At 42.6% G+C, this 24,577-nt stretch overlaps 2 protein-coding genes across 3 annotated transcripts in view; one reads left to right on the top strand and one right to left on the bottom strand.

Moving 5' to 3' along the window:
- wdr26a (WD repeat domain 26a) overlaps window positions 1-15,165 on the top strand; it is a 38,738-nt gene extending 23,573 nt beyond the window's left edge. Inside the window, exons 7-14 of one of the 2 annotated variants that reach the window (XM_079275574.1) lie at window positions 972-1,110; window positions 1,214-1,354; window positions 3,017-3,136; window positions 3,791-3,936; window positions 8,860-8,938; window positions 9,063-9,192; window positions 9,780-9,974; window positions 14,783-15,165. In XM_079275574.1, coding sequence (XP_079131700.1) covers window positions 972-1,110; window positions 1,214-1,354; window positions 3,017-3,136; window positions 3,791-3,936; window positions 8,860-8,938; window positions 9,063-9,192; window positions 9,780-9,974; window positions 14,783-14,880 — 1,048 coding nt within the window. In that variant the 3' untranslated portion in view covers window positions 14,881-15,165. Of the gene's footprint in view, window positions 1-971; window positions 1,111-1,213; window positions 1,355-3,016; window positions 3,137-3,790; window positions 3,937-8,859; window positions 8,939-9,062; window positions 9,193-9,779; window positions 9,975-12,751 lie in introns of both variants that reach the window. The other variant, XM_079275575.1, reaches the window with a different exon arrangement.
- Window positions 15,166-16,844: 1,679 nt separating this feature from the next.
- On the bottom strand, window positions 16,845-20,195 carry cnih4 (cornichon family member 4). Its single transcript, XM_079275938.1, has 5 exons — window positions 20,118-20,195; window positions 19,341-19,409; window positions 19,029-19,141; window positions 18,495-18,635; window positions 16,845-18,374 (listed from the first exon to the last, which is right to left on the bottom strand). Exons 1-5 carry the CDS (start codon window positions 20,184-20,186, stop codon window positions 18,347-18,349), a joined length of 420 nt encoding a protein of 139 aa, XP_079132064.1. The 5' UTR covers window positions 20,187-20,195; the 3' UTR covers window positions 16,845-18,346.
- Between the last annotated feature and the right edge of the window lie 4,382 nt (window positions 20,196-24,577).

Below are 24,577 nucleotides of genomic sequence, written 5' to 3'. Positions count from 1 at the left end.
TCATAAAAACAAGTTGTACAAATAATAATATATAAACAAGCATCTTAAAGCTACTGCAGATGTAAAAACAAACGCATTTAACTTACCAGAGCTGCTGTTCACTATTTAAAGACAAAGTCCATCCTCCTTTCTTTAGTTAACAAAGAGTTTAATCTAACGGTTGTTCAGTACATCCGTGTGTTTTAGTTCCAGTAAGAAGTCCTTCTCCATTCATGGACGCCAGTGAAGACAGTCGAGCCTCCCCAGTTGTATTTCTTGAATATGTTTAAATGCGTTTGAGGCTGAAAATGTCCGCTCCACAGAGGCAGCAGATTTTGGGATTGTCACCGCCCAACACGTCACGCTAGCCCACTGACCAATCACGTACTTGTAGGCCAGCTAGCAGCGCTGACACGTCAAAGAATACGCCCAACATGTCAAACTAAAGATCTGATTGGTTGAAGACTATGACAATCAACAATATTGTCCCCATTCACTTAAACTGCAAAGGGATTCACTTGTGAGTCTGCAGGCCTCAGGTCTCTCTTCTTACCTAGAGACACAGAGGTGAGATCTGATTGGATAAAAGCTCTACTTAAAACAAGCTGCACTGGAAGCAGAGCAACTGAGGAAGACAGTAGCTGTGCAATGAGAAAATAAGATGATGGGAAAATATTTTTAGAAATTATAATACATGTAGTGTATTTAAGAAGAATTATTAAATTATATAATAGCTGTAACTTTGTGATTCCAGCAGAGAAGGCCTTGCTGGCCCTGGTGGCCCACCACTGTTCAAATCAGGTTTTTCTCATTGCCAATGAGGGAAGTATTGATGATAAATATGTAATCATTCAAACTACATCATAGCCAGTCATGTTTGATATTAGGCAAACCGATCTATATGTATCTGTATCCGTATCTAACCATGAACTCTGTTCTGTTTGAGTAGCATTATGAAGCTTGACATCTGCCTCTGTGTTCCTAATCTGTAGGAAACAGTTCCCCTGCTACACACAGCAGATTCTCACTGAACACTGCAACGAAGTCTGGTTTTGCAAGTTCTCAAACAATGGCACCAAACTGGCAACCGGGTCCAAAGACACCACAGTCATTGTGTGGCACGTGGACGCGGTAATCAATCATTTACTTATCATCACTTCAGAGCAGGATCAATTGGTGAAATGTAAGAGTTGAAATAACCAGATTATTGACTGGTTTGTCTGTTGGTCGACAGGAAACCCAGCAACTGAAGTTGATGAAGACTCTGGAGGGTCATGCTTATGGTGTTTCCTACCTGGCATGGAGCCCTGATGATGCCTACCTGATAGCCTGTGGTCCTGATGACTGCTCTGAGCTGTGGCTGTGGAATGTACAGGTACAACATCTCTCACACACAGCTGGTCATTAGCTATATGACCGAACTGTGATCCATTTTTTGAAAAATCAAACAAATGAAACAAAAACATTATTAATTGAATGACAGCTGCTGTCAGCTCTGTGGTGAACATAAATCAGCAACAGGCCACAGGCCATTCATAACTACGTTGAGGCAGAAAGGATTCGGGCTGAGCGATACAGAAAACATGTAATATATTTCTTTGACGAAATGCCTCGATATCCATATTGCAACAATAGTGTAGGGTTTACCATTGGTGCTTTCACAAAAATATTAACACAATAAGGTTTTTAATAAATAATTATCAGTAATGTGGATATGATGACTAAATGGGTAAAAGCAAACCTGGCACTGTTCCCCTGAACCACTCCCACAGATCTCTCCCCTACAGCTGGGCACGGAAGTCTGCCACAGCTGTAGATGAAAACATTAATGGCTCATTTTGGGCATCTTTATTCAGTGGCCGCATGCAGGTAGAGTGGATCAAACTGGTAATTTCCCCCTACATGGGAAAAGGACCTTTTTACATAATTTCCTTTAGATTTATTGCATTTATGAGGCCATTCAATGACATTTCACAACGTGTCCACCCTGCCATGCACAAGGTCCACCCTGTCATGTCATTGTTCACCCTGTCATTTTCATGTTTTATGAAAATAACAAATTATTTTCACAAGTTAGCAAAACCTTTTGTGTGATTCCTTTATAAACAAATGAGGGCCAAATAGTATCGTTTGAAAGTTTGACCAGATGTCTTTGTTGTTAGATTTTATTTAGAAAAGAAAGTGCAACTCTTGCAGATTTTATAGATAAGCAAATAGTATGCCATCATTTCATGATTATCCAAATACTTTTCCCATTAACTAAAATATATTATTGAGAAAGGGACTAAATAGCTTTCTAAAAATGTAAATGTTACAGTCACTATGTAATTACAATGTATTTACTCTACTTTGAATTTGTCCATGACAGGATGGACATATTTTGCTGTTTGCATGTACATTATCTGCTTGCAGTTCATTTATAAAAACAATGAATATGAAGTTCAATGGCAATTCTCAGCTTTTTCTTTTGGAAATGGGAAGGCCTCAAAGGCACCTTATGGTGATATTGAAAATAATACAGATTTACACGTTATATGTATATATATAATGTGTAAATCTACATTATTTTCATGTAAAATTGAAATGTGTAAATTAGGCAAATTTGCAGATGTATTTATGTGGATATGACTTAATAAATAAATAAATAAATAAAATACATATTTATGGATCGTGACATATAGTGGATCATGGTACACATTTGTGGATTGTCTTCTGTGGATTACAAGTATTGTAGTCCAATGAAAACTTCCATAGTAGTGCAGCTTTAAACAAACTTGGCTCAGTGCCTTACCAAAGGTGCTGCAGTCACTTTTATGTTAAAAGCACATAGACCCTGTGAATAAATGAAGGCATACTGCTCTCTCATTGCATTTAGTCTTTTTCAAAACCCATTCAAATCTGATGGGAGAACAGTACTTGTGTTTTCAGGCAGTTTGAGGTTCACATAACAAAAAACGAAACAATCGTGTGTTGTAGTGTTGAGCGTGTTGTCAGATCTTTCCAGTCATCTTACTCTCTCCTTGGTTCTGTTGTGTAGACGGGGGAGTTACGGACGAAGATGAGTCAGTCTCATGAGGACAGCCTGACCAGCGTGGCCTGGAATCCAGATGGTAAACGCTTTGTCACCGGCGGACAGAGAGGCCAGTTCTACCAGTGTGTGAGTATCTTTCACAGCACAGTGCAGAGGATGCTCTGAGCATTTACAGATCTTTAACAGTGCATTTACATCATACACTTTGATGTGGAAAGAAATTTGTAGAGGTGCACTGATGGGGTGTAAAGTACAGAGGCCAACAGTTTGCCTCGTAAGGATGTTGTCAACGTGTAAATGCAACTTGATTGTTCACAACAGGAACCATGGGTATGTAATTGAAAGTACTGATTATTCGTGTATATTTTAAACACTGTAGCAGACCAGTGTGGTCTGGGTCTCATCTGGGCTGGTATTTAAAAATAGTTTGATTATTGAGTTAAACCAGTTCTGACTTCAAATACATACAAAGTTCCTCACCCTTTGTATGAAGCAACTAAGAGTAACTTAGCAGTCATGTGTAGAGCAGCACTACTGTAGAGGTTGTGTGTCACTGTCATCTTTAGTTGTGAGGGATGTTTCACTATTTTCTGACTTTTTATAGCCCAAATGATTGAGGAAACAATTGTCAGACAAATTGATAATAATTGACAATAATTGTTCGCGTTGTCTAGCATCCCCAGAGAGTTTATCATTTGCAGGTTTGTGGAAGGCTGAAGCCTGAAGCAGTCTGATGCTGAGGGTGTTCCTGAATGCATGATGTTTCCTCCTGACTCCCAGGACATGGATGGAAACCTGCTGGACTCATGGGAAGGAGTTCGGGTGCAGTGCCTGTGGTGTCTGAGTGACGGCCGGACCGTCCTTGCATCCGACACCCACCAACGCATTCGTGGATACAACTTTGAGGACCTGACCGACAAAAACATGTAAGTCACCACCATGACTGGGCGGAGGAACCTCAACACCGTCTTTTTCTGCTCTTTGTCTGCACATAATGTAACCAAACCTTCATTTTGGATTTCACTCCAGCCTCTAAAGCCAGACAGGGGTGACGTTATAAAGCAGTGATTGTCAACCTATTTGACTTGTGATCGATTCATCAACACAGAAAGCAAATCAGACATGACATTGGTTTTCATGGCCTTCACATGCACGTAAAAAACAAATCATATCATATGTGTATGAAAAAGGCAGAGTGAAGCACTGAACTCCAGCACCCAAAAATGAGCTGACAAGCGTTCATCACATTGCACAACTTATTAACAAAACTGGAATGAAAAAAAATAACTGTGTCACTGCTAGGGATGTCAATAATTAATCAATTAATATAAAAATGAACCGATTCAAAATATATGAACTGATAATGGCAAAGACGAGGGACGTCTGGTGTCACCGTTGCAGAGCATCTTGTGTAGATTTGCTGTAGTCTTTTACCTTTGAATGAGATTGAGTTACATGTAGAGGTGGATCGGAACATAAACTTCAGGGTTTGGTGTGTACCTCGGTTTTGTGGTTAAGGTTAGGTATGTTTTCAGTACAGCAGAGAAAACATAATTACTAATAATAGTAAAGAATAAATTGTTTTCCCATTTATTAGAAATGTAAACATTCAACAGAGGCTCATTGTCCATAAATAACATATTGTCATTAAGAAATAACTGCCACCCTACCCTCTTTTCAACAAATGGTGTCATGCCCTACGAGGGGTGATACAAAACCTTCGATTTGTTTTATGCAAACATTAAGGACAATTTTATTTCAAAGATGCTTCCCCCTCTTGGACAATCGGATCATAATCTGATATTATTGACACCCAGCTACTCTCCTTTAATCTGGAAGCTGCCAGTTACGGTCAAGTCTGTTGGTGTGTGACGGAGGATGCATGTGAACCGTTCAGAGGGTGCTTTGAGTGCACTGACTGGACTGTGTTTCTGCAGGATGACAATGATCTGGACAGCATCTCTGATAAAGTCACCAGTTATATTAATTACTGTGTCAAGAATATCATTCCCTGTAAACAAATAAAAACTTTCCCAAATAATAAACCTTGGGTGACAAGGGAGATTAAAGCTGCTATGACATGATTTAAAGCTGCTGACATGATTAAAACTGCCCAAAAGGAATTAAAAGCAATCATCAAACAAGGTAAGCGTAAATATAAGGAAAGGGTTGAAGGACAGATGTCCAACAGTAACACAAGGGGCCTCTGGAACGGCATGAAATCTATTACTGGTTATGGGACCAGCTCTGCCAGCGTCCCTGGTGCTGGGATCAATGTAAATGAGGCAAACCAGTTCTTTGCAAGGTTTGATGAATTTGATTTCTCTGCATCTCACGAGAGCATCCGCTCTTCTCTTGCAATGAGTAGTCCTGAGGACTGTAGACCAGCTATTGTGCTAAATGTTGAGGAGGTTCGACAGCAGCTAAAGCGCCTTAAGGTGAACAAGGCAGCAGGCCCTGACGGTGTCCTTCCACGCACCCTTAAGGTCAGCGCCGACCAGCTGTGCTCAGTCCTTCATTTAATCTTTTCCTTGTCTCTACAAGGAAAAGATAAAATGAAGGACTGAGCACAGCTTTTCTAGAATTTCTAGATGCTTATATTAGTAGTCTAGTAGTGTTTGGAGTGTGTAAGAAGTGACTTATATGATAGTGTTGCCCATACGTTGCTGTTTAATCCGGTAAAAACTATTTACAAATCCACAATATTACCGAAGAATAAATCAATTTTCCGAACAATCTTTTCAGGAGGGCTGAGCCCGATAGCCCCCGAATTCGGGGGTGTCGTCCTTAAACTGCACAACACAACTATTGCTTGGGTTTTGGATTACCTACTTTCTCGACCACAGTTTGTCAGGCTTGATAACAAACTGTCTGACACCATCTTAACTAAAACTGGAGCACCACAGGGAACAGTTTTATCCCCCTTTTTATTCTCACTCTACACAGCTGACTACAGGCCGTCGTAAATGTAATGTTTGAAGGGTATCCACAGATATATCAGACTTCATTTGAAATGCTTGAGTAACCGGGCTAAGAGGATTTTTACATAGGCTAAGCATTACCCCATGACCTAAGGCAGCGGTTCCCAAACGTTTTAGGCCACGCACCCCCTTGTACATCCCGACCGGGTTCACGCACCCCCAACCCTGCACACCTTAAAAAAAAAAGAAGCAACAGAGCCTATTTATAGCCTCATAGAAATCGGACCAATGAGAGCACAGTTTGCTCGCGTGTGGCGTTTGTTTACAAGATTTAGTCCGCTGTTAAATGTTGCAGTGTGAACACAAACCGAACAAAGGAGCAACTGCAACATTGTATCATATTAATCCCTGAATCAGAACAAAACAAACGAACTGAAGGTGTGAAAACGCCCTGAAACACTGCAACAAAGTTTCAATAACTTTCAGTGACACAAGGCGCCACTTTTAAAGCGCAATCAGGATGGCGAGGGCACAGGCTCAGAGGCAGATTATCACATTTAATTTACAATTAATGACCGACTAATGAAGCCAGGATGTCTTCGGACAAAGCATCGATGCGGAGCGACACAGTGTTGTTGGACACCGGGATCATGTCCAACTTTTTTGCTTCTTTCTCCCCAATCATACATTCCACCATCTCTCTGGCAGCTGGCAAGCACACGTCTTCGGCGATTGTGTGCGGTAGCCCCTTTCTCGCTATTCTGTAACCAGATATGAAGCCCGTAGTGCGTCATTTATAGACCAACACATGAATGAGACTCCAGTTGTTTTTGGCTGTTTTGTAACTCCTCCAATTTCGATATAAAGAATGTAAGGGGCTTTTGACTTGCACTGGCATGCTTGGTGTTCAGGTGGCGACGTAAATAAGAGCTTCAGACTGTTAGCCAGAACCTCACTGCACACCACGCACTGTGGCTTTGGGGAATCTGCGTTGCCAATCCAAGTGAAGCCCAGACACAGATACTTTTCATAATTTTCCCTCTTTTTTTTCCCAGTCTGATGCTCTCTCGTTTCCTCTTTTTTCACTTTGACTCGATGGGCCGATGTGCTCCCGATTTGTCTGTGCTATCCCTTCCTCCTTTTCGGTCTCCTCCGTCTCATCTTCCTCTGACTCTGGCTCGATTTCTTCTCTATAAAAATGTTCTATAAAGCTCTATAAAAATGTAATCAACCCCAACTTCTTTAATCTTGCTTTAATTAAAGATATCATTTACAACCTGTTTGAAATACTCAAACGTAAACATGGAACATGAAGAGAGCCGCCTGTAAATCACCTTTTTTCTTCTTGTGTAGAATTGACTTAGGCAAGGCAAGGCAAGTTTATTTGTATAGCACATTTCAACAACAAGGTAATTCAAAGTGCTTCACATAAAACCATTAAAAGCATCAAAACACAAGGCAAAAGAAAAGGAGATTTAATAACAATTAAAGAAACAGTGTAAGAAATAAAATGCAGTAGTAAAATGCAGAAATGCAGGAAATTGATTAATATATGAATTGAATGTGGTTCAATTAAAGGCAGCAGCAAACAGAAAGGTCTTCAATTTTGATTTAAATGAGCTGAGGGTCTCAGCAGACCTGCAGCTTTCTGGGACTTTGTTCCAGATATGTGGAGCAGAAAAACTGAACGCTGCTTCTCCATGTTTAGTTCTGACTCTGGGAACAGAAAGTAGACCGGTCCCAGACGACCTGAGGGGTCGGGATGGTTCATAAGGTAGCAGCAGATCAGAGATGTGTTTTGGCCCTAAACCATTCAGTGCTTTGTAAACCAACAGCAGGATTTTAAAGTAAATTCTTTGTTGGACAGGAAGCCAGTGCGAAAACCTCAGAAATTCGTTAGCATAGCCGTTCATTCGCCCCAGTTTAGTCTGCTGGTGTAGTTGCCATGGCTGCCAAACAGTGGCACAACTTGCCGCGGTAGCTGAGTTTGCAACAGGAAGTGCCTCTACTAGCTGCCGCTGCCACATTTTGAGCTTGCCGTTTCTCACGGACGCCATCGTGAGGATGCTACACTGTGGTGTGTGGAAGTGCGAAACGTCAGACAACAATCTGTACACATGCGACATCCTCTGTCCCAGGACCCTCACATCGGAACAGGAAAAAGTCTCCCAAAAACCCCGTTAACGGGGAGAAAATTGAAAGAAAGAAGTTTCGTCCTTTTCCCGGCTGTCTTGCCCCTTTTCCTGGGTCGATCACGCTTCCCATGGCTTTTTGTTCGGCCGGTCTGGCTTCGTGGTTGCGAGGGCAGCTGCACTTAATCCAATCCTCGTACTTTATTTAGCAATATTGCTGAGTGTATTTTTATCATGAATGTAGCAAAGTCTGTGGGAGATACCGGCCACCACATCTGCATGCGCCGTCGTTGCCACAACAGATTCATTGATTGATTTGCTTGCTTCCCAAATACAAGTTGAAGCATTTTTTAGCTTTTGTAGTGTATTCTCACAAACGGATGAATACTGATTTCAAGTTTGTTGTTTAATTTCAGTTTAACTTACCTTAAGTAACACAAGACTGTGTACCAACTGGTGCAACCAGACTGCAGTGTAAGCTGGCTTGCAACCAGAGTGGTATCTATATGCCAGCTGGGAGTCAGAAGGCACTGCCAAGATGGTGATGGCGGTAGCCACAGGAGCCCACCACTTTGAGCTACACAACGATTTCACGTAATACACTAAGTACAAGCTTAGGTAGCCTCAAAACTAGAGGGTTTCCACCAACACGGACGAGTCCCCAAATAGAGAAGTGATTTTTACCAGAAGAGAAAATTACATTTTATTTGTAGTCATTTGTAGACCCACATATTTTTTAAATATTTTCTGTGGCTGTGGGTGATGTGGTTTCAACACACGTGTTGTATCATTCCAGAGTGCAGGAGGACCACCCCATCATGTCTTTCACTGTTTCCAAAAATGGAAGGCTAGCTCTGCTCAATGTTGCAACTCAGGTGAGCAGCTTGTTACTTCACACCACAATGTACTTCCCTTCCACTTCAGCTAGTTGCTACAATATGATTTCAGTGCAATCTTGATTTTGAAATGTGTCTCTCCATAAATGCTTTTTGTGTGTAGGGAGTGCACCTATGGGACCTGCAGGACCGGGTGCTGGTGAGGAAGTACCAAGGGGTGACTCAGGGCTTCTACACCATCCACTCCTGCTTCGGAGGGCACAATGAAGACTTCATCGCTAGTGGCAGTGAAGGCAAGACAACATCATGTTCAGTAGAAAGCTCAGCTCAGCTGCTCTTTGTTGTGGACTGAGACAGACAGTTGACAAAACAATTAAAAGAGCTTCATTGTGCTGATGTCATCAGGGTTATTTTGTCGGACTTGACGATGCTCCTCTACAGCCACAGACAGGGTGGAATTATGAATACTGTCAGACATAAATAAACATCTCTGCAAACCCATGCAGAGATGAAAACATCTACACGCCAAAAACAGTACTGAAGTCAAACTTTAAAGGGAATCCCTCCCTGTATTTGCTCGACCCTAGTACGCAGAGGAAATCTCAACAAAATGTCATGTGGACATGCACATCAAGCAATTTGAAAGTAAAAGTAAAAGGTGAAAAAGTAAGCGGTACAGGTATAAAACAAACTGCCACACATTCGTCACAGAGCAACCCCTGGTACATTTGCCTCTGTGCAGCCTGGGGAAGCAGAATTACATCCTGAGAAGTACATATTTTGAGTAAACATATTGTCATGTATATAATTGGTGAAGTTGCTATTTAAGTCTACACCAATAAACTGGTAGCAGCTGATGAAGTGTCCTGTCTCCTGTCAGACCACAAAGTTTACATCTGGCACCGGCGCAGTGAGCTGCCCATCGCGGAGCTGACTGGTCATACCCGCACAGTCAACTGTGTGAGCTGGAACCCCGTCCTGCCGGGACTGCTGGCCAGCGCATCCGACGACGGGACCGTCCGTATCTGGGGACCTGCCCCTTTCCTGGATGTCCAGGATGCAGAGGGGCTCAATGGTATGAACATGAAAACTAGTCTGTGTGCTCAAAAGGGAAGAGGTTGGATTATCTGTCAGCCATTGCTTTCATCAGGCTCCTCAACAGTTTACATAAATAGGAGTAGAATCCACAGTTTCTTCCAACATTTGGTTTGAATTAACACCAGCAGTCCTCGACACAAGCACATTTCAAACATATTCATGTACAATCTTGATTTGAAATTTAGTAAAATGGCTTAGATGACGTCTTTGAGTAAGAATCCTAAACATGGAAAAAATGATTCCATGTTAATGAAAACTACATAAAACAAAGTGATAATAGATGAAATAAATAATTAAATAAGATTAAAAGTAATATAGTAAGAAATAATTGCACTACGATACAACAAAAACAGTTCAGGAGAATCCACTTTTAAATAATGCCGTAGAGCTTTAAATGAAGAAACAGAGCTGGCTTGCCTGATCTACAGACTCGAGGGGTCCTGACTCCAAACAGCCGGCCTCTGGCTTTTAGCCTAGACTTACCTACAAACAGACCCCCACCAAAGGATCTAAGGCTGGTATGGGGATAGCAGGTCACAGGTCGTAGGTATGCGTTCCTTAAAAGTGATAATTCCATCATCAAATCTTAAAAGCTAACCTAAAATGTAAAGGTAACCAATGTAGGGATGCTTCTGTGCACTCTTTTGTTGGATATTGTGAGAAGTCTTGCTGTGGCATTCTGGACCAGTTAAAGCCTAAAGCGGCTGCGTTGACTTAGACAGACATATAAAGATTCCCAGTAATCGAACCTTTACAGATAAAAAAGGTTTAGGAATGTTACAAAGAAACAGGAAGCCACAGACTTGTTAAAGATGACGCCTTTCATTATAAAACAGCGTTTTAAAACAAAACGATCTCCGGCCAGACGAGTGTTTTAGCGAGGTTTTAGGAATAATCTCCGTCCATACTACCACGCCTGAAATCACATGACCAGGGCCGGTCACGACGCTGCACACGGGAATTGTTGCAAATCATTGGAATAATAGCATGTGCATGTAAGCAGTAGGAGCATTTAACTGCGACAGATGCTCGCACAGAAATCAAGTTCAGCAACACCTCTAATTTGTTATCCATATTAGAATTAACCACTGAATTGAGGTTTGTTAGGTTTGATTTAAAATCAAAGGTTCTGCTACCTTTACCAAGAAGGAACGTTATTGAAGTGATTTAAAATGGATGCTCTTTGAGAAGTGGTTGAACAATGGCCAGAAGTTGAGTGGATGATTGATTATGGCTGGAATAAAAGGACAGGTTGACTGAAATATCTCCTTAGTTGAAAGAATATCCAGGGAACAAGATGATGGTGACAGATTTAAATGCTACCACCAGCGTGCAGGATGAACTACAGCAAAAAGTCAGGTAGAGTCTTTCAGTTGCAAACAAACGCCAAAACAAATCCTCACATTTATCAATGAAAGGTTCAGGGATATGTTCAGGAGGGCTTGTGATGTGGCGAGTAACAGTAACAGTTGTTTCACTTCAGATCTGAAAATACTTTGATTTTTGAGTTTTCTGTAGCCTTTCAAGGTTGGGGAAAAGGTTTGAAACCATTTGCGTTGTGTTTGTGACAAGTTTTCTTCATGAATGGATTGAATCATAGAGCCAGAGATGCTGAGATGATGATTTAAAACATAGAGAAACACACCATTGCAAAACCTACAGCACACTTCAGTCTCTGTGACAAGACTGACCACGCTTTGCCCAACTGGCCTGCTCTTAGTAGGTTAACAGCTCAGTGCACACAGCTAAACTGTGTATTTTCATCAATGTATGTGGTGATGGCACACCTACAGTAACTTCTCTAAACTAACACAAACCCCTATTGTCCAGTAACATGTCATTTGACCTCACACAAATTGCAACAACAGCTGTTTTACTTGTATCGTACCCTTAAAGGTATCCTCTTTTACACAGACAAAAGTGTGACTTCACAGTTAAAAGGGGTACCCTTTCAAAGATCTGGGTAGAACTAGACCAGATCTGGGTTGAACCAGGTCTGGGTAGAACAGGACCAGATCATAGTAGAAATGAGGACCATATCTAGTTGGAAATAGGACCAGGTCTGGGTGGATAGCACCAGAACAACTCTGTAATCATAATTAGTTCTCATCACTGGTGTACTGTATTTGGTTTTTGTTGGTTTCTTTGCTTCAAGGAAAAAAACCGAATGGACAAATCGATAATGCACAACAATGCAGGCCTATGTGGTGGCTGAAATATGGCTGACAAGGTGTTCTTGGTACGATCATACTTGGGCGATTTTATTCCCCTTTATACAATTCCTTCTGACTTTTATTTCTCTCATTCAGACCGCGGGGGCACAAGACGTATCGAGTTTGTTGTTTGTTGCAATTTGTGTGAAGTTGACCCACATTTGGAGGTAAAATGCCAAAGGACTGGTGCAGAACAAAGATTGATGAGTGATTCTTACCAGCATCCAGCTAGTTGTTTCTAATATTTTGTCCAGCCATTTTTTTTTCAATCAGGGTCGACTGAATATGAGGAACAACACACAAGAGTCCTGGGTGACTTTCACACCATGTGACCTTGGTGATTTTACTTTCCATCCAGCAAAAACACACTATCTGTCGACAAACATGTCTTTTAATGTTTGTGCTGTTGGTTTCTGGCTAGAACACCTCACTTATAATGAATGAAAATCAATTCTTAAGAGCTCCTCCTGAAGAGAATCTGCGGAACAGAAATGTGTGAGTTATGAATGCTATGACCTCTGTCTTTTTCCTGTGCTGTCAGAATGTTGCAGCATGGACAGCTGATGATCTGCTGCTGTGATCCTGAGGAGCACTAAGACTCTTAGACACTTGAATGGATGAAGCAGGAAACGTTTTGGTCACTGGACAGCAGCTTCCTGGAGAAGGGGGCCAGTGGTGCTGCATGTCAGGATGTCACAACACAGAGATGTCAGACCTACTCGCATTATTGAGAGCAGAGCCGGCCAGATGAAGCTGGGCTCCACGACCTCCAGTATCTGACCCGCCTCCTCCTCCTGCCCGCTCCGTTACCTCAGTAGCATCCAGGACCACCCACCTCCTCTTATTTATTATCAACTACATTATGTGTTCATGAGTAGTTCACGGACTTGTGCTAGGCTGTCACATAGCGGCGCCTTGTGGAGGTTATGTGTTGTTATTTTTATTCAGTCCTGAATCTGATCTGCTCTGAAGAAGCTTCAATTTTTTTCCTCTTTCACCTCCGAAAGAGATTTGAACTATAAGGCCATTTTATGGATGCACCCACTTGAAGAGTATCTTTAAATTAAAAAAAAAATTTATTTTATGCAGAGTACATTTTAGTTCCTTTTTTTCCTCCAGCTGTGCTGCTTCTAACTAGAGAAGGAATAGTATGTGATGAGCATGTTGCATACGATTGCACAGGACGTTCTATACTCGCTGTAGAATACATTGATGCCTTCTGAGAGTATACAGCTGATGTGTAGAAACCTATAGAGTTCGAAGGATTATCTGTGTAGTTTGCTCTTTATGTTGCTGTGACATCTTTGCTCTCTTCACTATTTGCTCTTTATTTCTCTTCCATTGCAGCCTGTTGCCCTCTTTCCCTGCATACAAACAGTCTTCATATGAATTTTACTTCGTTGGGTTTAGTTGTTACATGTTTTAAGTTGAACTTATTATAGTTTTTAACTTATTTGTTTTTGATTTACTACAAGTGGAAAGAGACACTCCGTGATTTCTTACTGTACCCAGTAGAGCCCCCAAAATTCCGGCTCAGCTGTGATCTTTGGCTGGTGTTCTTGTTGTTTCATATTGTCAACACATCCAATGAAAAGACCAGAAGCAACAATGTGTCTGTTTGTCAGAACTTTCTGACGTCTCTAACCTGTCTGTGACACTCAGCTGCAAGCCCATTGGTTCCTACTGAAGATGGAAATCTTTGAGCCTTTTTTAAACGTGTCTTTAGTCATTTCCTAAAGCAGCTGGTTACTGTGGTTTGAAACAAACATTACAGGAAGAAACGGTGCGTTTGTTGGTTATTGACTATTTTGATTGGATAATTAATCCAAAATTGGCGCTCTAGTATTTGTGCAGCAGGACGGTGTGTGTGGGATTGGGTCAAAATAAAGGTCAGTGTGTGTTCACACACACTGACCTTTATTGACACAGGAGCACCTAGTGAAACCATGTGACAATGGAGCACTATGAAAAATATCTATCAGGCGGTGATACACTCATAATACTTGCTTTCATTTTTTACAAGTCAGGTCTGCATGAGATTTGTTCATGATAGAAATAAAGAAATAAAAAATTGCCGGCCATAACTAAGTTCAGGACATTCGTAAGCTGAGGAGACACAGTAACAAAGTGATGGAGTGTATCTGTAACAATCATTGTACCCAAGTGTAACATAAGGTTAATATGAACGTCTACACAGTGTTCCCTTCAGAGAGTCAAAAGAACAATCTTGCCTCATATAATATTCTGTGTAATATGTTGTGTATATTTGTATGTAATGGCATGTATTATGAGGCTGTGTAGAAAAGGAAAACAGGATGATGTGTTCTTCAGGGTTCCCATGCAAGTTTTTTACTGTCAAACTCCAAAAGGTTTCAGATGCTCTTTCAGGGCTTCAGACCAAACAGTCTTCACTGCGCTAAGGATACTGTTGTAATATTAAGCAGCAAGTTTACATTAACATCTGCTTACACAGAAAAATCAATGTGAGATTCACAAACTACAGTGCAGCTGAACTTACCTTTTGGTTTCCAAACTGCTTCAACAGAGAATTTCTTTTTCAAAACCTTTCCAGGCCAGGACAATAACCGCCAGGACGTTCAGGACTGTGGGAACCCTGTTTGTCTGCCCAGACGCCATCACCACTTCCATCACACAACACACACGCGCTAGTGGTACACAATAATCGATGTCACACACACTTGATTCAATCACAGATGTGGTGTTCTAGTTTCTGCTTTTGCAGCTTCCTTTGTTTATTCCGAGTATTTCAGGCTTGTCTTCTTTTCTCTTCTCGTTATAAGAAGCCAAAGTAGGAACTTTGCTTGCTTGCGGGCAGTTTCTGCCAGAAATCATTTGACATTTTAAATGTGTTATTACAAAACGTGATTGTACTGTTGTGTATCGTCTGTTGGAGAAGTGTTATGTACGCTTATTTTAAATAAAGCATTCAGGGTTTTAAAATGTAATTTAATTTGAAATGTTCTTCCAGTAATACTATGACTATAACTATCGCAAAATATGTTCCGTAAAAGACGTCATTAAATACTAACGCTGACACTAACACTGACAAAAAAGACAAACGTAAAATGGCATTTTGACAAATAAAAACTCCATAACCTCTTCATTCTCCTCACCTTCCACCTCTTTGAAGAAAGAGCAAATATCAGTCAACCGGTTTTTATCAGACGACAAGTTTACATCTTATGTGGAATGAGTTTGACTAAAATGCAGTGGCAGGCCATGCATTTTATACCTGGGCCTTCACTGCTGTCCTGCAGCTGAAATACCACCTTATAACCACATTGTGGCACCACAGCTATTATTCATTTTTAAGGCTGTAACTATGTACATCTTCATATTATACCAAACCGTTCGGTACGAGTCGTTTCAATCACACTCAAGCATTTAGAAAATGCAAAAGCTTAAATTCAGGAAAATATAATGTTCTCAGCTGGTCTGGCTATGGGATCCACTGTCATTCCTTAATAACAAACCACGACCCAAAGAGATTATCATAGCATTTTACTTTACACAACTTGAACATTGAACGTACTGCTCTGGTCTTTCCTCGTCTCAGCACCCTCTATCATGGTGCAACTCACTCAGTCAGAATGCTCATATGTGATTGGCTGAGCTGCATCAGGTGATGTGATTCACTACCCATCAGCCTCTGCTGGCTGTTAAGTTTCGTTTCACGATAGTCACGTGCTCGCCCACTGACCAATCACAGCACACTCTGCAACTCGCGGGAAAGCTACACGTGGACACTGAGCAGCATGTAATGCTGACGTCATTATAGGCCTGCTAGCAGGCTCTGACAGTCAAAGAATACGCCCAACATTTCAATCTGATTGGTTGAACACTATGACAATCAACAATATCGTCCCCATTCACTTTAATCTGCACTGGCTGCAGGTCTCGGGCCTCTGTTCTTACCTAGAGACACAGGTGAGATCTGATTGGATAAAAGCTCTACTTAAAACAAGCTGCACTGGAAGCAGAGCAACTGAGGAACACAGTAGCTGTGCAATGAGAAAATAAGATGATGGGAAAATATTTTTATAAATTATAATACATGTAGTGTACTTAAGAAAAATTATTAAATTATAAAATAGATATAACTTTGCGATTCTGTTTAGGCCAGCAGAGAAGGCCTTGCCACTGCTAAAATGACAGAATTATCTGGTTGGCTATAGCTTCACGGAAATATTCAATATAATCTAATGAAAAAGGATATTTGACACAGGACTGAGACTAAAGGACAAAACGGACAAAATTAGGAGATAAAACACTGACTAAAATGTAATGACTTTTACGCAATTAAAACTGAAATAAAACTATGACGATAATTCAACTAAAACTAATAATCAAGTTGGACTAAAGATTAAGAGCAAATGTAAAATAGCTGTCAGAATGAACTCTGCCGGTCTGACTGGTGTCTTCATGCTCTGACATCTGACCTAGTGTGACAGAACCTTCAGAACAGTCATTGTTTGACTAGATTTTTGGGAGGAAACAGACACTGTGACAAAACAACTAAAATGATTGAACAGTTGACAAGAAATGGATTTCACCTCAAAGGGAGAATAGGAAGTAAAAGTGGACATCCTTCAGACAAACAACTTTTCTTTCATTTTTATTTATGAAACATCACATCCCCCCTCCAAAAACCCCCACTGGATAAGACCGTTAAATGTGAGTCAGACATGAACTTGTTGACCCCACTGAAGAGAGAAATGGCTCCAGAGTACCTGCACACAATAGAGCAGCTGTGACTGTTCTGTCTACACTCAACCAAATAAAGAGCACATGCACACCTCTGTGGTCCCAGGGCAACACTGACACACATGCTGATCTGGGGTCTGTCTCACTTTGACATACAGTATGTGTTCAATGCAAAGGTCATTCAGTAAACACACCATCAGTGCATGACTGAGGTCTGTGAGCCTCCTCCTGACATCATGGGCTGAGCTGTGGCCTTACTGATAACAATAACACTTCCACACCATCAGAAACCTCCCATCTCAGCATTTCATTTTGAAAACTTTCGATACTTTGACCAAATATGATGCGAACTAAAGAAGTTCAGAGAAATGATGGCGCATTGGACTAGACAGAACAAAAGGACCACAACCAGCAGCAGGTGCCTGTAGATGGACGTATCCCGATTGAAGAAAGGAACACTTGGTATGTCCTTCAGCGTGAGCAGAGCAACAGAACACAGCCAACATGTTGTACGCTTCAGGAGGAGAGGCTCGTCTGACACACTGTACACTCTTTGAGCTCATGGCTCTTTCTCACCGGATGATAGTTCATTTTGTCTGTTATGTTTTGGATTATATTGACTTTTAATTCTTTGTTGCTGTAACTCTTTCACTGTAAAACACTTTGTACGTTGGTTTTTGAAAGGTGCTGTAGGTGAATGACGCTAATGGCCCAAACCCAGAATGGGGAGGGCATGTGACCTCGTGGAATGAATGTTGGTGAAGTATATGCTGAACAGTCTCTGGAGGTCACAGACTGGTATGAACAGTAACTCCAATGAGTTACATATGTTGAGTACCGCTCCAGCTGAACACCACAGCAGGTCCCAGTACTGGCCACAACAACACATCATTCGTTTTGAGGTTCAAGCACCATTGGCATTTTACCAAATGTGGCTTTGTGGAACAACACACTCAAGACTTCCACCGTATGTTCAGATGGACAGAGAAATATTACTCAGTGTTGTTCTAGTTCTCTCTGCTCTAGGAGGAAGTCTGGCTCACTTTACCGTGAAAATGTCTAATATTTCTTACAGCCACTATGTCGGTGTTGTTTTTACTCACTGTTGCAGATAGAGGTTATTACTTATCCCCTTCACAATAACACAGCGCGTGTTGTAGGAGATGTTTGCATGATGGTGCTGAAGTGCTCAATGGTTAAATGTCAACCTGAGTATGAAAGTGAAAACTCTGGGATTCTGACAACACAAATAACAGTTTGGAGCTCAGTAAGACCTCAGTGACAGTAAACTTCTTCTCTCTGCTGTTGGTAAAGATTGTATGCATACAGTAGAGGAGCAGGGTGTGGGGGGGGGGGGGGGGGGGGTGATAGCAAAGCCTGGACTATGGAATCCTGCAGCTCGCTGGGTGCTTCAGTCGTTGATCAGAGCTAGGATCATGCTGGTCAAACAGGGGAGGGAAAGATATATGTTAATATAGAACTGACCATGTACAGCCACCTCTCGTATTCAGGAACATGTCACTAAATGTCAGTGTGTTTGTAGATGCTATTGCTCTCACCTATACAAATAAATGAAGAAGCAGAGCAGGTGGTATCCCAGTTTAATCATGGCCTCCTTCATGTGGGACTTGAGCTGACCTCGGTTGTGGATCTCAGTGGGGTCAAACACGCCCATGTTTCCCATCGGAACCTTCGCATACCTGCAGGGAGAAGAAGAGAGGGATGTCAGGAGCCTGACTGCACCACCAGTGGACAATAAGACACCAACTCTGTGTTATTACCCACTGAAGAAGCTGTGATATGGATATCACCTTCACAAACGTATCAAAATATAACACATTATATATATTTCCTGATAATTCAATCGATAGAATGTATGTTAGCTTATCCAGTGAATGAAGTACCAGAAACATCTAATATCACCATGAGGTGGTCCTGCTCATTGATCGAATTCCCTCTGAGACATTAAAGGAATTCCTGCTTCGTTGTAATCTGCATTGCAAAATATCTCTTGTCTCACAGAATATGTGTGTGTATTTAGATATACTGTGGTGTTGGCGCAGAACAGAGCAGTGGCTGCAGTATGAGCATACCTATAAATGTTCCAGGCTGCTACAGGCAGGTTGAGGACAAAAATGAACCAGTGCATGGAGACCACCATGAGCATAGTGGTGAGACACTGGCCAACCATCTCTGGAATTACCCACTGGAAGCGGAATATCAAACATAGAAACATCAAAATACAACCAAACTTCTCTCTGTAGCATCTGTATAAAAAGACACAAAAGTCAGCTTTAGCAATTGCATGGCATGTATAATATAACAACACATTAAAACAAGTTAATAACAAATACAAATCATCATCAATAAAAGAGGTATGTCCTCTGACCATAATAATGACTCACTTTGTTTAGCTTGGAGCAGCAGGCTCTAGCATTGATGTAGTCACATTCTAGATCAGACAGGGTGATAATCTGAGCTTTAGTCAAGGTGCCACAAACTGCCTGCTTCTGTCAGCTCCATTCAACTGGACACAAAGACCCATGACAGACCACATGTTCACTTCTGTGATTATGAGACAGAGGAAACGAATGGAATATGTACTCTACTGATTTCTGGCAACTTTAAAGCTTGGACCATTGACAGTGACATCCAAATAAAGACAACATCAAGGATATGTGCATAGACTTGTTTTACACAGGACGACCGAATATATTGTTCATCAGATTGTGAACATGGTTATGAAGAGAAATGTTACTTTAAGCCATTGGATAGACAGAACTTGGGAATAACTTGTAATTATTATGTTAAAAATAAAATCCTGGTTATCAGTAATGGCTCTCAACAACATTAATTGTCACGTAGCTATAAGTAGCCGTATCACTAACGACAGACGGAACGTCAGCAAGCTAAATGTTAGTTTGTATCTCCTGTTTATTTAAAACGTTTTATGTAACTTCCCGTTTCTCGTTACCAGTTTGTCTGGTGTTAAAACAGCTCCATCTTATCTAGTTTACCTTGTCTGTCACTGACTCTGAAGCGTTAACAAGGCGGCTAACCGGTTAGCTAGTTAGCTTCATGTACTAACATATAGAAAGGAATTGAGGGGCGCCTTTGGCCAGCGAGCCGCTTTAAACAATACGCGCGATGTCCGCCCAAAAACAGGATTCCGAAAAGGATACAAAGTACACCGAGAGGAAAATCAGTGCACAGCAGTCCACAAGTGACAGAATGAACACTGCCGCCTCCATTTTTCTTCTTCCGTCAGTAATTTGTTTTCATTTCCGGCCAGTTCTCGATCCTGTGCTGTGCCCACAGTGACACATGTTGTATCGCAGTACTGCCACCTAGCGGATTGGAATGGAGCTGTTTTCCCCCAAACAGAAAGAGTAATGACAATCACATAGGAATATATGCACTCTCAGGTCAAACGCTCTAGGTCTTCTGTCAGTCCCACACACACGATTTAAGACCCGTGGTGACCGAGCCTTTGAGGCAGTGGCCCCGAGGCTCTGGAATGCTCTGCCTGCAACGCTGCGCCTCGCAAATACTGTGGATACTTTTAAAAACCAGCTCAAAACCCACCTGTTTAGGCTGGCGTTTGAGTAAAAGGTAAACCCATGTTCTAGACCTGCTCTTAAAATATGTTTTACATTTTTATTTTATTTTTATTTTATTCTTTAACATTTTTTATTCTCTCTGTGTAGATCATTTATTGACCCTAGGGTCACATTGTGTTTTTTATGCTTTTAAATGTCTGCTCTGTTAAGCACTTTGTGATAGTACTGTCTGTGAAAAGCGCTATATCAATAAATTCATTCATTCATTCATTCATATAAAAAGTTACTAAATTCAATTAAATATAACAAAAATAAAGTACCATAACATAAATAAGAAACAATAACATTAAGATCTGGCTTATCAGGGGTTGTAGAAAATAATTCAATAAAATATAAGCACTCTCACCTCACAGCAAGAGGGGGGCCGGGTTCAATCCTGGAGTTTGCATATTCTCCCTGTGTCAGCGTGGGTTCTCTCTGTGCAGCTTAACCTGCCTCTGATCACTAATCAAGCACTCCCTCATCAGCACAACTCCCCTCACCTGTTCAAGCCACGATTTAAACCCCTGCTTCGCAGTCACTCTTTGCCAGATCATTTACACGTCTGCCTGTCCTGCCTCGTCCTGCTGGATTTCCCCCCTTGTCTCTTGTCCTGTCCATGGATCACCTGTGTGTTCTTGTAAGTGTCCTGTTCTGATTGAAGTATTCATTAAATACCTGCTTCACTATACGTCTGGTCTGGTCTGGTCTGCGTTTGAGTCCTCCACCACACCCCGTGACAGGATATGAATGGGTGTTAGAGTGCTTTAAGTGGTCGGAAGACTAGAAAAGCGATATACAAGTACAAGTACATTTATCATTTACAATACAGTGTAGACTTCCCAGTCTTCCAACCACTTAAATCCCTGTATTGTACATGTCAACATTCACCCATTTACACACACATTCAGGTGCCATATAAGGAGCCAGGATCCAAGGTAACACACAGATGGCAAAGCCTTCAGGAGCTGTTTGGGGGCTGGATTTAACCACCAAACGTCCACTTAGTGGACGACCCACTCTACCCCCTGAGCTACGGGTGCCCCATACGTCTGTTAACTTGATCCCATCCACCTTTAAACATGCCACTTGACCATTAACATTTGGGTAGGCTAAGTGACATTTCATGAATGCCATTTGACCTGAAGGGGTGGCACTTATTACGGAAGCAAATTCTTTAGGTTTGACCTGGAAAGATTTGGCTCTGAAGAATTTTTTTACAATTGTAAAGATTACCTTTGTCACAAAGTAGTAACAAAGAAACTATTGGCTATTTTTCTACACACATTTGATGAATACACTTATTTACAGAACACAACAAGGAATGGAGTGAAACTGATGACAGCCCAACCTGGGTCATTATGTCGCTGAACCCTCATTGGTGCTAAGATAGAATTCTGACAAAAAGAGCTACCCGCTCAGAATGACCGACCAGCAGCTCATCCTGTAGCTCATCCTGTAGCTCAGCGGTTCCCAAACTTTTTAGGCCGCGCACCCCCTTCTACATCCCGACCGGGTTTGCGCCCCCCCCCCCCCGAATAAAAATAAATAAAAAAGCAGCAGAGCCCATTTACAGCCGTTTTCTCGCGTGTGGCATTTGTTTACAAGATTTAGTCCGCTGTTAAATGTTGCAGTGTGAACACAAACCGAACAAAGGGGCAACTGCAACATCGTATCATATTAATCCCTGACTCAGAACAAAGCAAACAAACTGAAGGTGTGAAAACGCCCTGAAACACTGCAACAAAGTTTCAATAACTTTCAGTGACACAAGGCGTCACTTTTAAAGAGCAATACGGATGCGAGCACACACGCACAGGCTCAGAGGCAGATTATCACATTTAATTTACAATTAATGAGCGACTAATGTAGCCAGGATGTCTTCGGACAAAGCATAGATGCGGCGACACAGTGTTGTTGGACACCGGGATCATGTCCAACTTTTTTGCTTCTTTCTCCCCAATCATACATTCCACCATCTCTCTGGCAGCTGGCAAGCTCACGTCTTCGGCGATTGTGTGCGGTAGCCCCTTTCTCGCTATTCTGTAACCAGATATGAAGCCCGTAGTGCGTCATTTATAGACCCAACACATGAATGAGACTGCAGTTGTTTTTGGCTGTTTTGTAACTCCGCCAATTTCGATATAAACAATGTAAGGGGCTTTTGACTTGCACTGGCATGCTTGGTGTTCAGGTGGCGACGTAAATAAGAGCTTCAGACTGTTAGCCGGAACCTCACTGCACACCACGCACTGTGGCTTTGGGGAATCTGCGTTGCCAATCCAAGTGAAGCCCAGACACAGATACTTTTCATCATATTTCCTCTTTTTTTTCCCAGTCTGATGCTCACTCTCGTTTCCTCTTTTTTACCTTGACTCGATGGGCCGATGTGCTCCCGATTTGTCTGTGCAATCCCTTCATCCTTTTCGGTCTCCTCCGTCTCATCTTCCTCTGACTCTGGCTCGATTTCTTCTCCCGGTCTCTCCCCAACGCACCTCTCCGTTCCCCTCGCCTCCGATTCCTCTCTCTCTCTCTACGTCCCTCTCCTCTTTTACGACTGATGGCTTCAGATGTCCCACTTGACAGTTTCCCCGATTTCAGCCAGTTTAGCATATTTAAATTAATGTTGCTGAATGCATGAAGTTCGCTGTTAGCTGACGTTAGCTGCACAAGCTAGGCTGGCTAGTGTGTACGACTGGCGGCAGGCGCAAGACTGCCGGAAGGAGCTCAAGTGCATTTATTAAATTGTACGTTTTTAATTTTAAATTTTACAAAGGGGATTTTTATAATTCATGTTTTTATTTTGTGAAAAATCCCACTTTTTAAATTAAAATTACATTTTTTTTAAATATATTTAACATTCACTAGCTTAGGCCCCCACCTCGGCTCATCGGTTGTTTGGAGTGTTGGTTGTTTGGAGTGTTGCGGAATGGTTGATGGAGATTTAGCCTGGTGCGGTTTGGGGAAGGCTTAGCTGCGGATCCACTGCGGCTCCCGGGCCTTGCAGACCCCCAAAATAAGCGTGTGCGCTGGTCGGCAAGATCGAGTGGGGATTTGTGGGTCTAAAGACGGCGTTGGATATGTCCAAACCGATGTTGGCCGGGTGTCTGCAGGAGGGCTAAACTTCTGGAATGGGAACCGAGAAGCCATGGCATGGCGGTGGCCCAGGCGTGAGCTGCCTCGAGGACGCGCCCTTGGCGGACGGGTGTCGCAGCGTCATTTGATGATTGGGTAACCGACTGCTGGTTGTCGGGAGTTCAAGGAATGGACTTGCTGGCCCATCCGCGGCCCCGTGTGATGGCTGTGGCTACTATGGGTCCGGTTTCGTAGCATGGGGGGGGGGGGAACGACTTGGCATCTGCTTGGGAGATCCGAGGCTGGTCTACGGCAATGTCGTCCGTCGTGGAAACCCCCCAAAAGACGGCGGAGGGAGCGGCATCGCTGTTGGCCAATTGTGTGGGTCCCCTGCTGGAAGTGGGCGGGGTGGGGTCCCTAGCATCCCGGTGCCCGGTGTCCCGGCAAGTTGCTGTGGTTGCTGGAAGTGGTTGCCGGGGGGCGCTGGCGTCCTGCATGCCGTTGTTGCGGTTCGTTGTTGAGTGCTGCGTTCGGTGGTGGCGTTGTTGCGGTTTAGAGAGGGGGACAGCTTAGAGAGGGGGACAGAGGCAAGAAGACCTGGCAACCCGGTGCCGGGAATCTGCATAGTAGGAAAAGCGGAACGGGGGAGGGGGACAGAGGAGAGGGAACCTGGCAACCCGGTGCCAGGACTTAGGGGGGGACGGAGGCAAGAAGACCTGGCAACCCGGTGCCTGGAATCTGCCTAGTGGGAAGAGTATGCGTAGTAGGAAAAGAGGGATGGGGGAGGGGGACGGGGGAGAGGGAGCCTGGCAGCCCGGTGCCAGGACTTAAAGAGGGGGACAGAGGCAAGAGGACCTGGCAACCCGGTGCCAGGAATCCACCTAGTGGAGTAGGAAAGCGGCTTAGGGGACAGAGGAAAGGGAACCTAGCGAAGTAGGAAAGCGGCTTAGGGGACAGAGGAAAGGGAA

Source organism: Melanostigma gelatinosum (genome assembly GCF_949748355.1).
Source record: "Melanostigma gelatinosum genome assembly, chromosome: 9".
Taxonomy (NCBI): domain Eukaryota; kingdom Metazoa; phylum Chordata; class Actinopteri; order Perciformes; family Zoarcidae; genus Melanostigma; species Melanostigma gelatinosum.
This window is presented reverse-complemented; position numbering and strand designations above follow the sequence as displayed.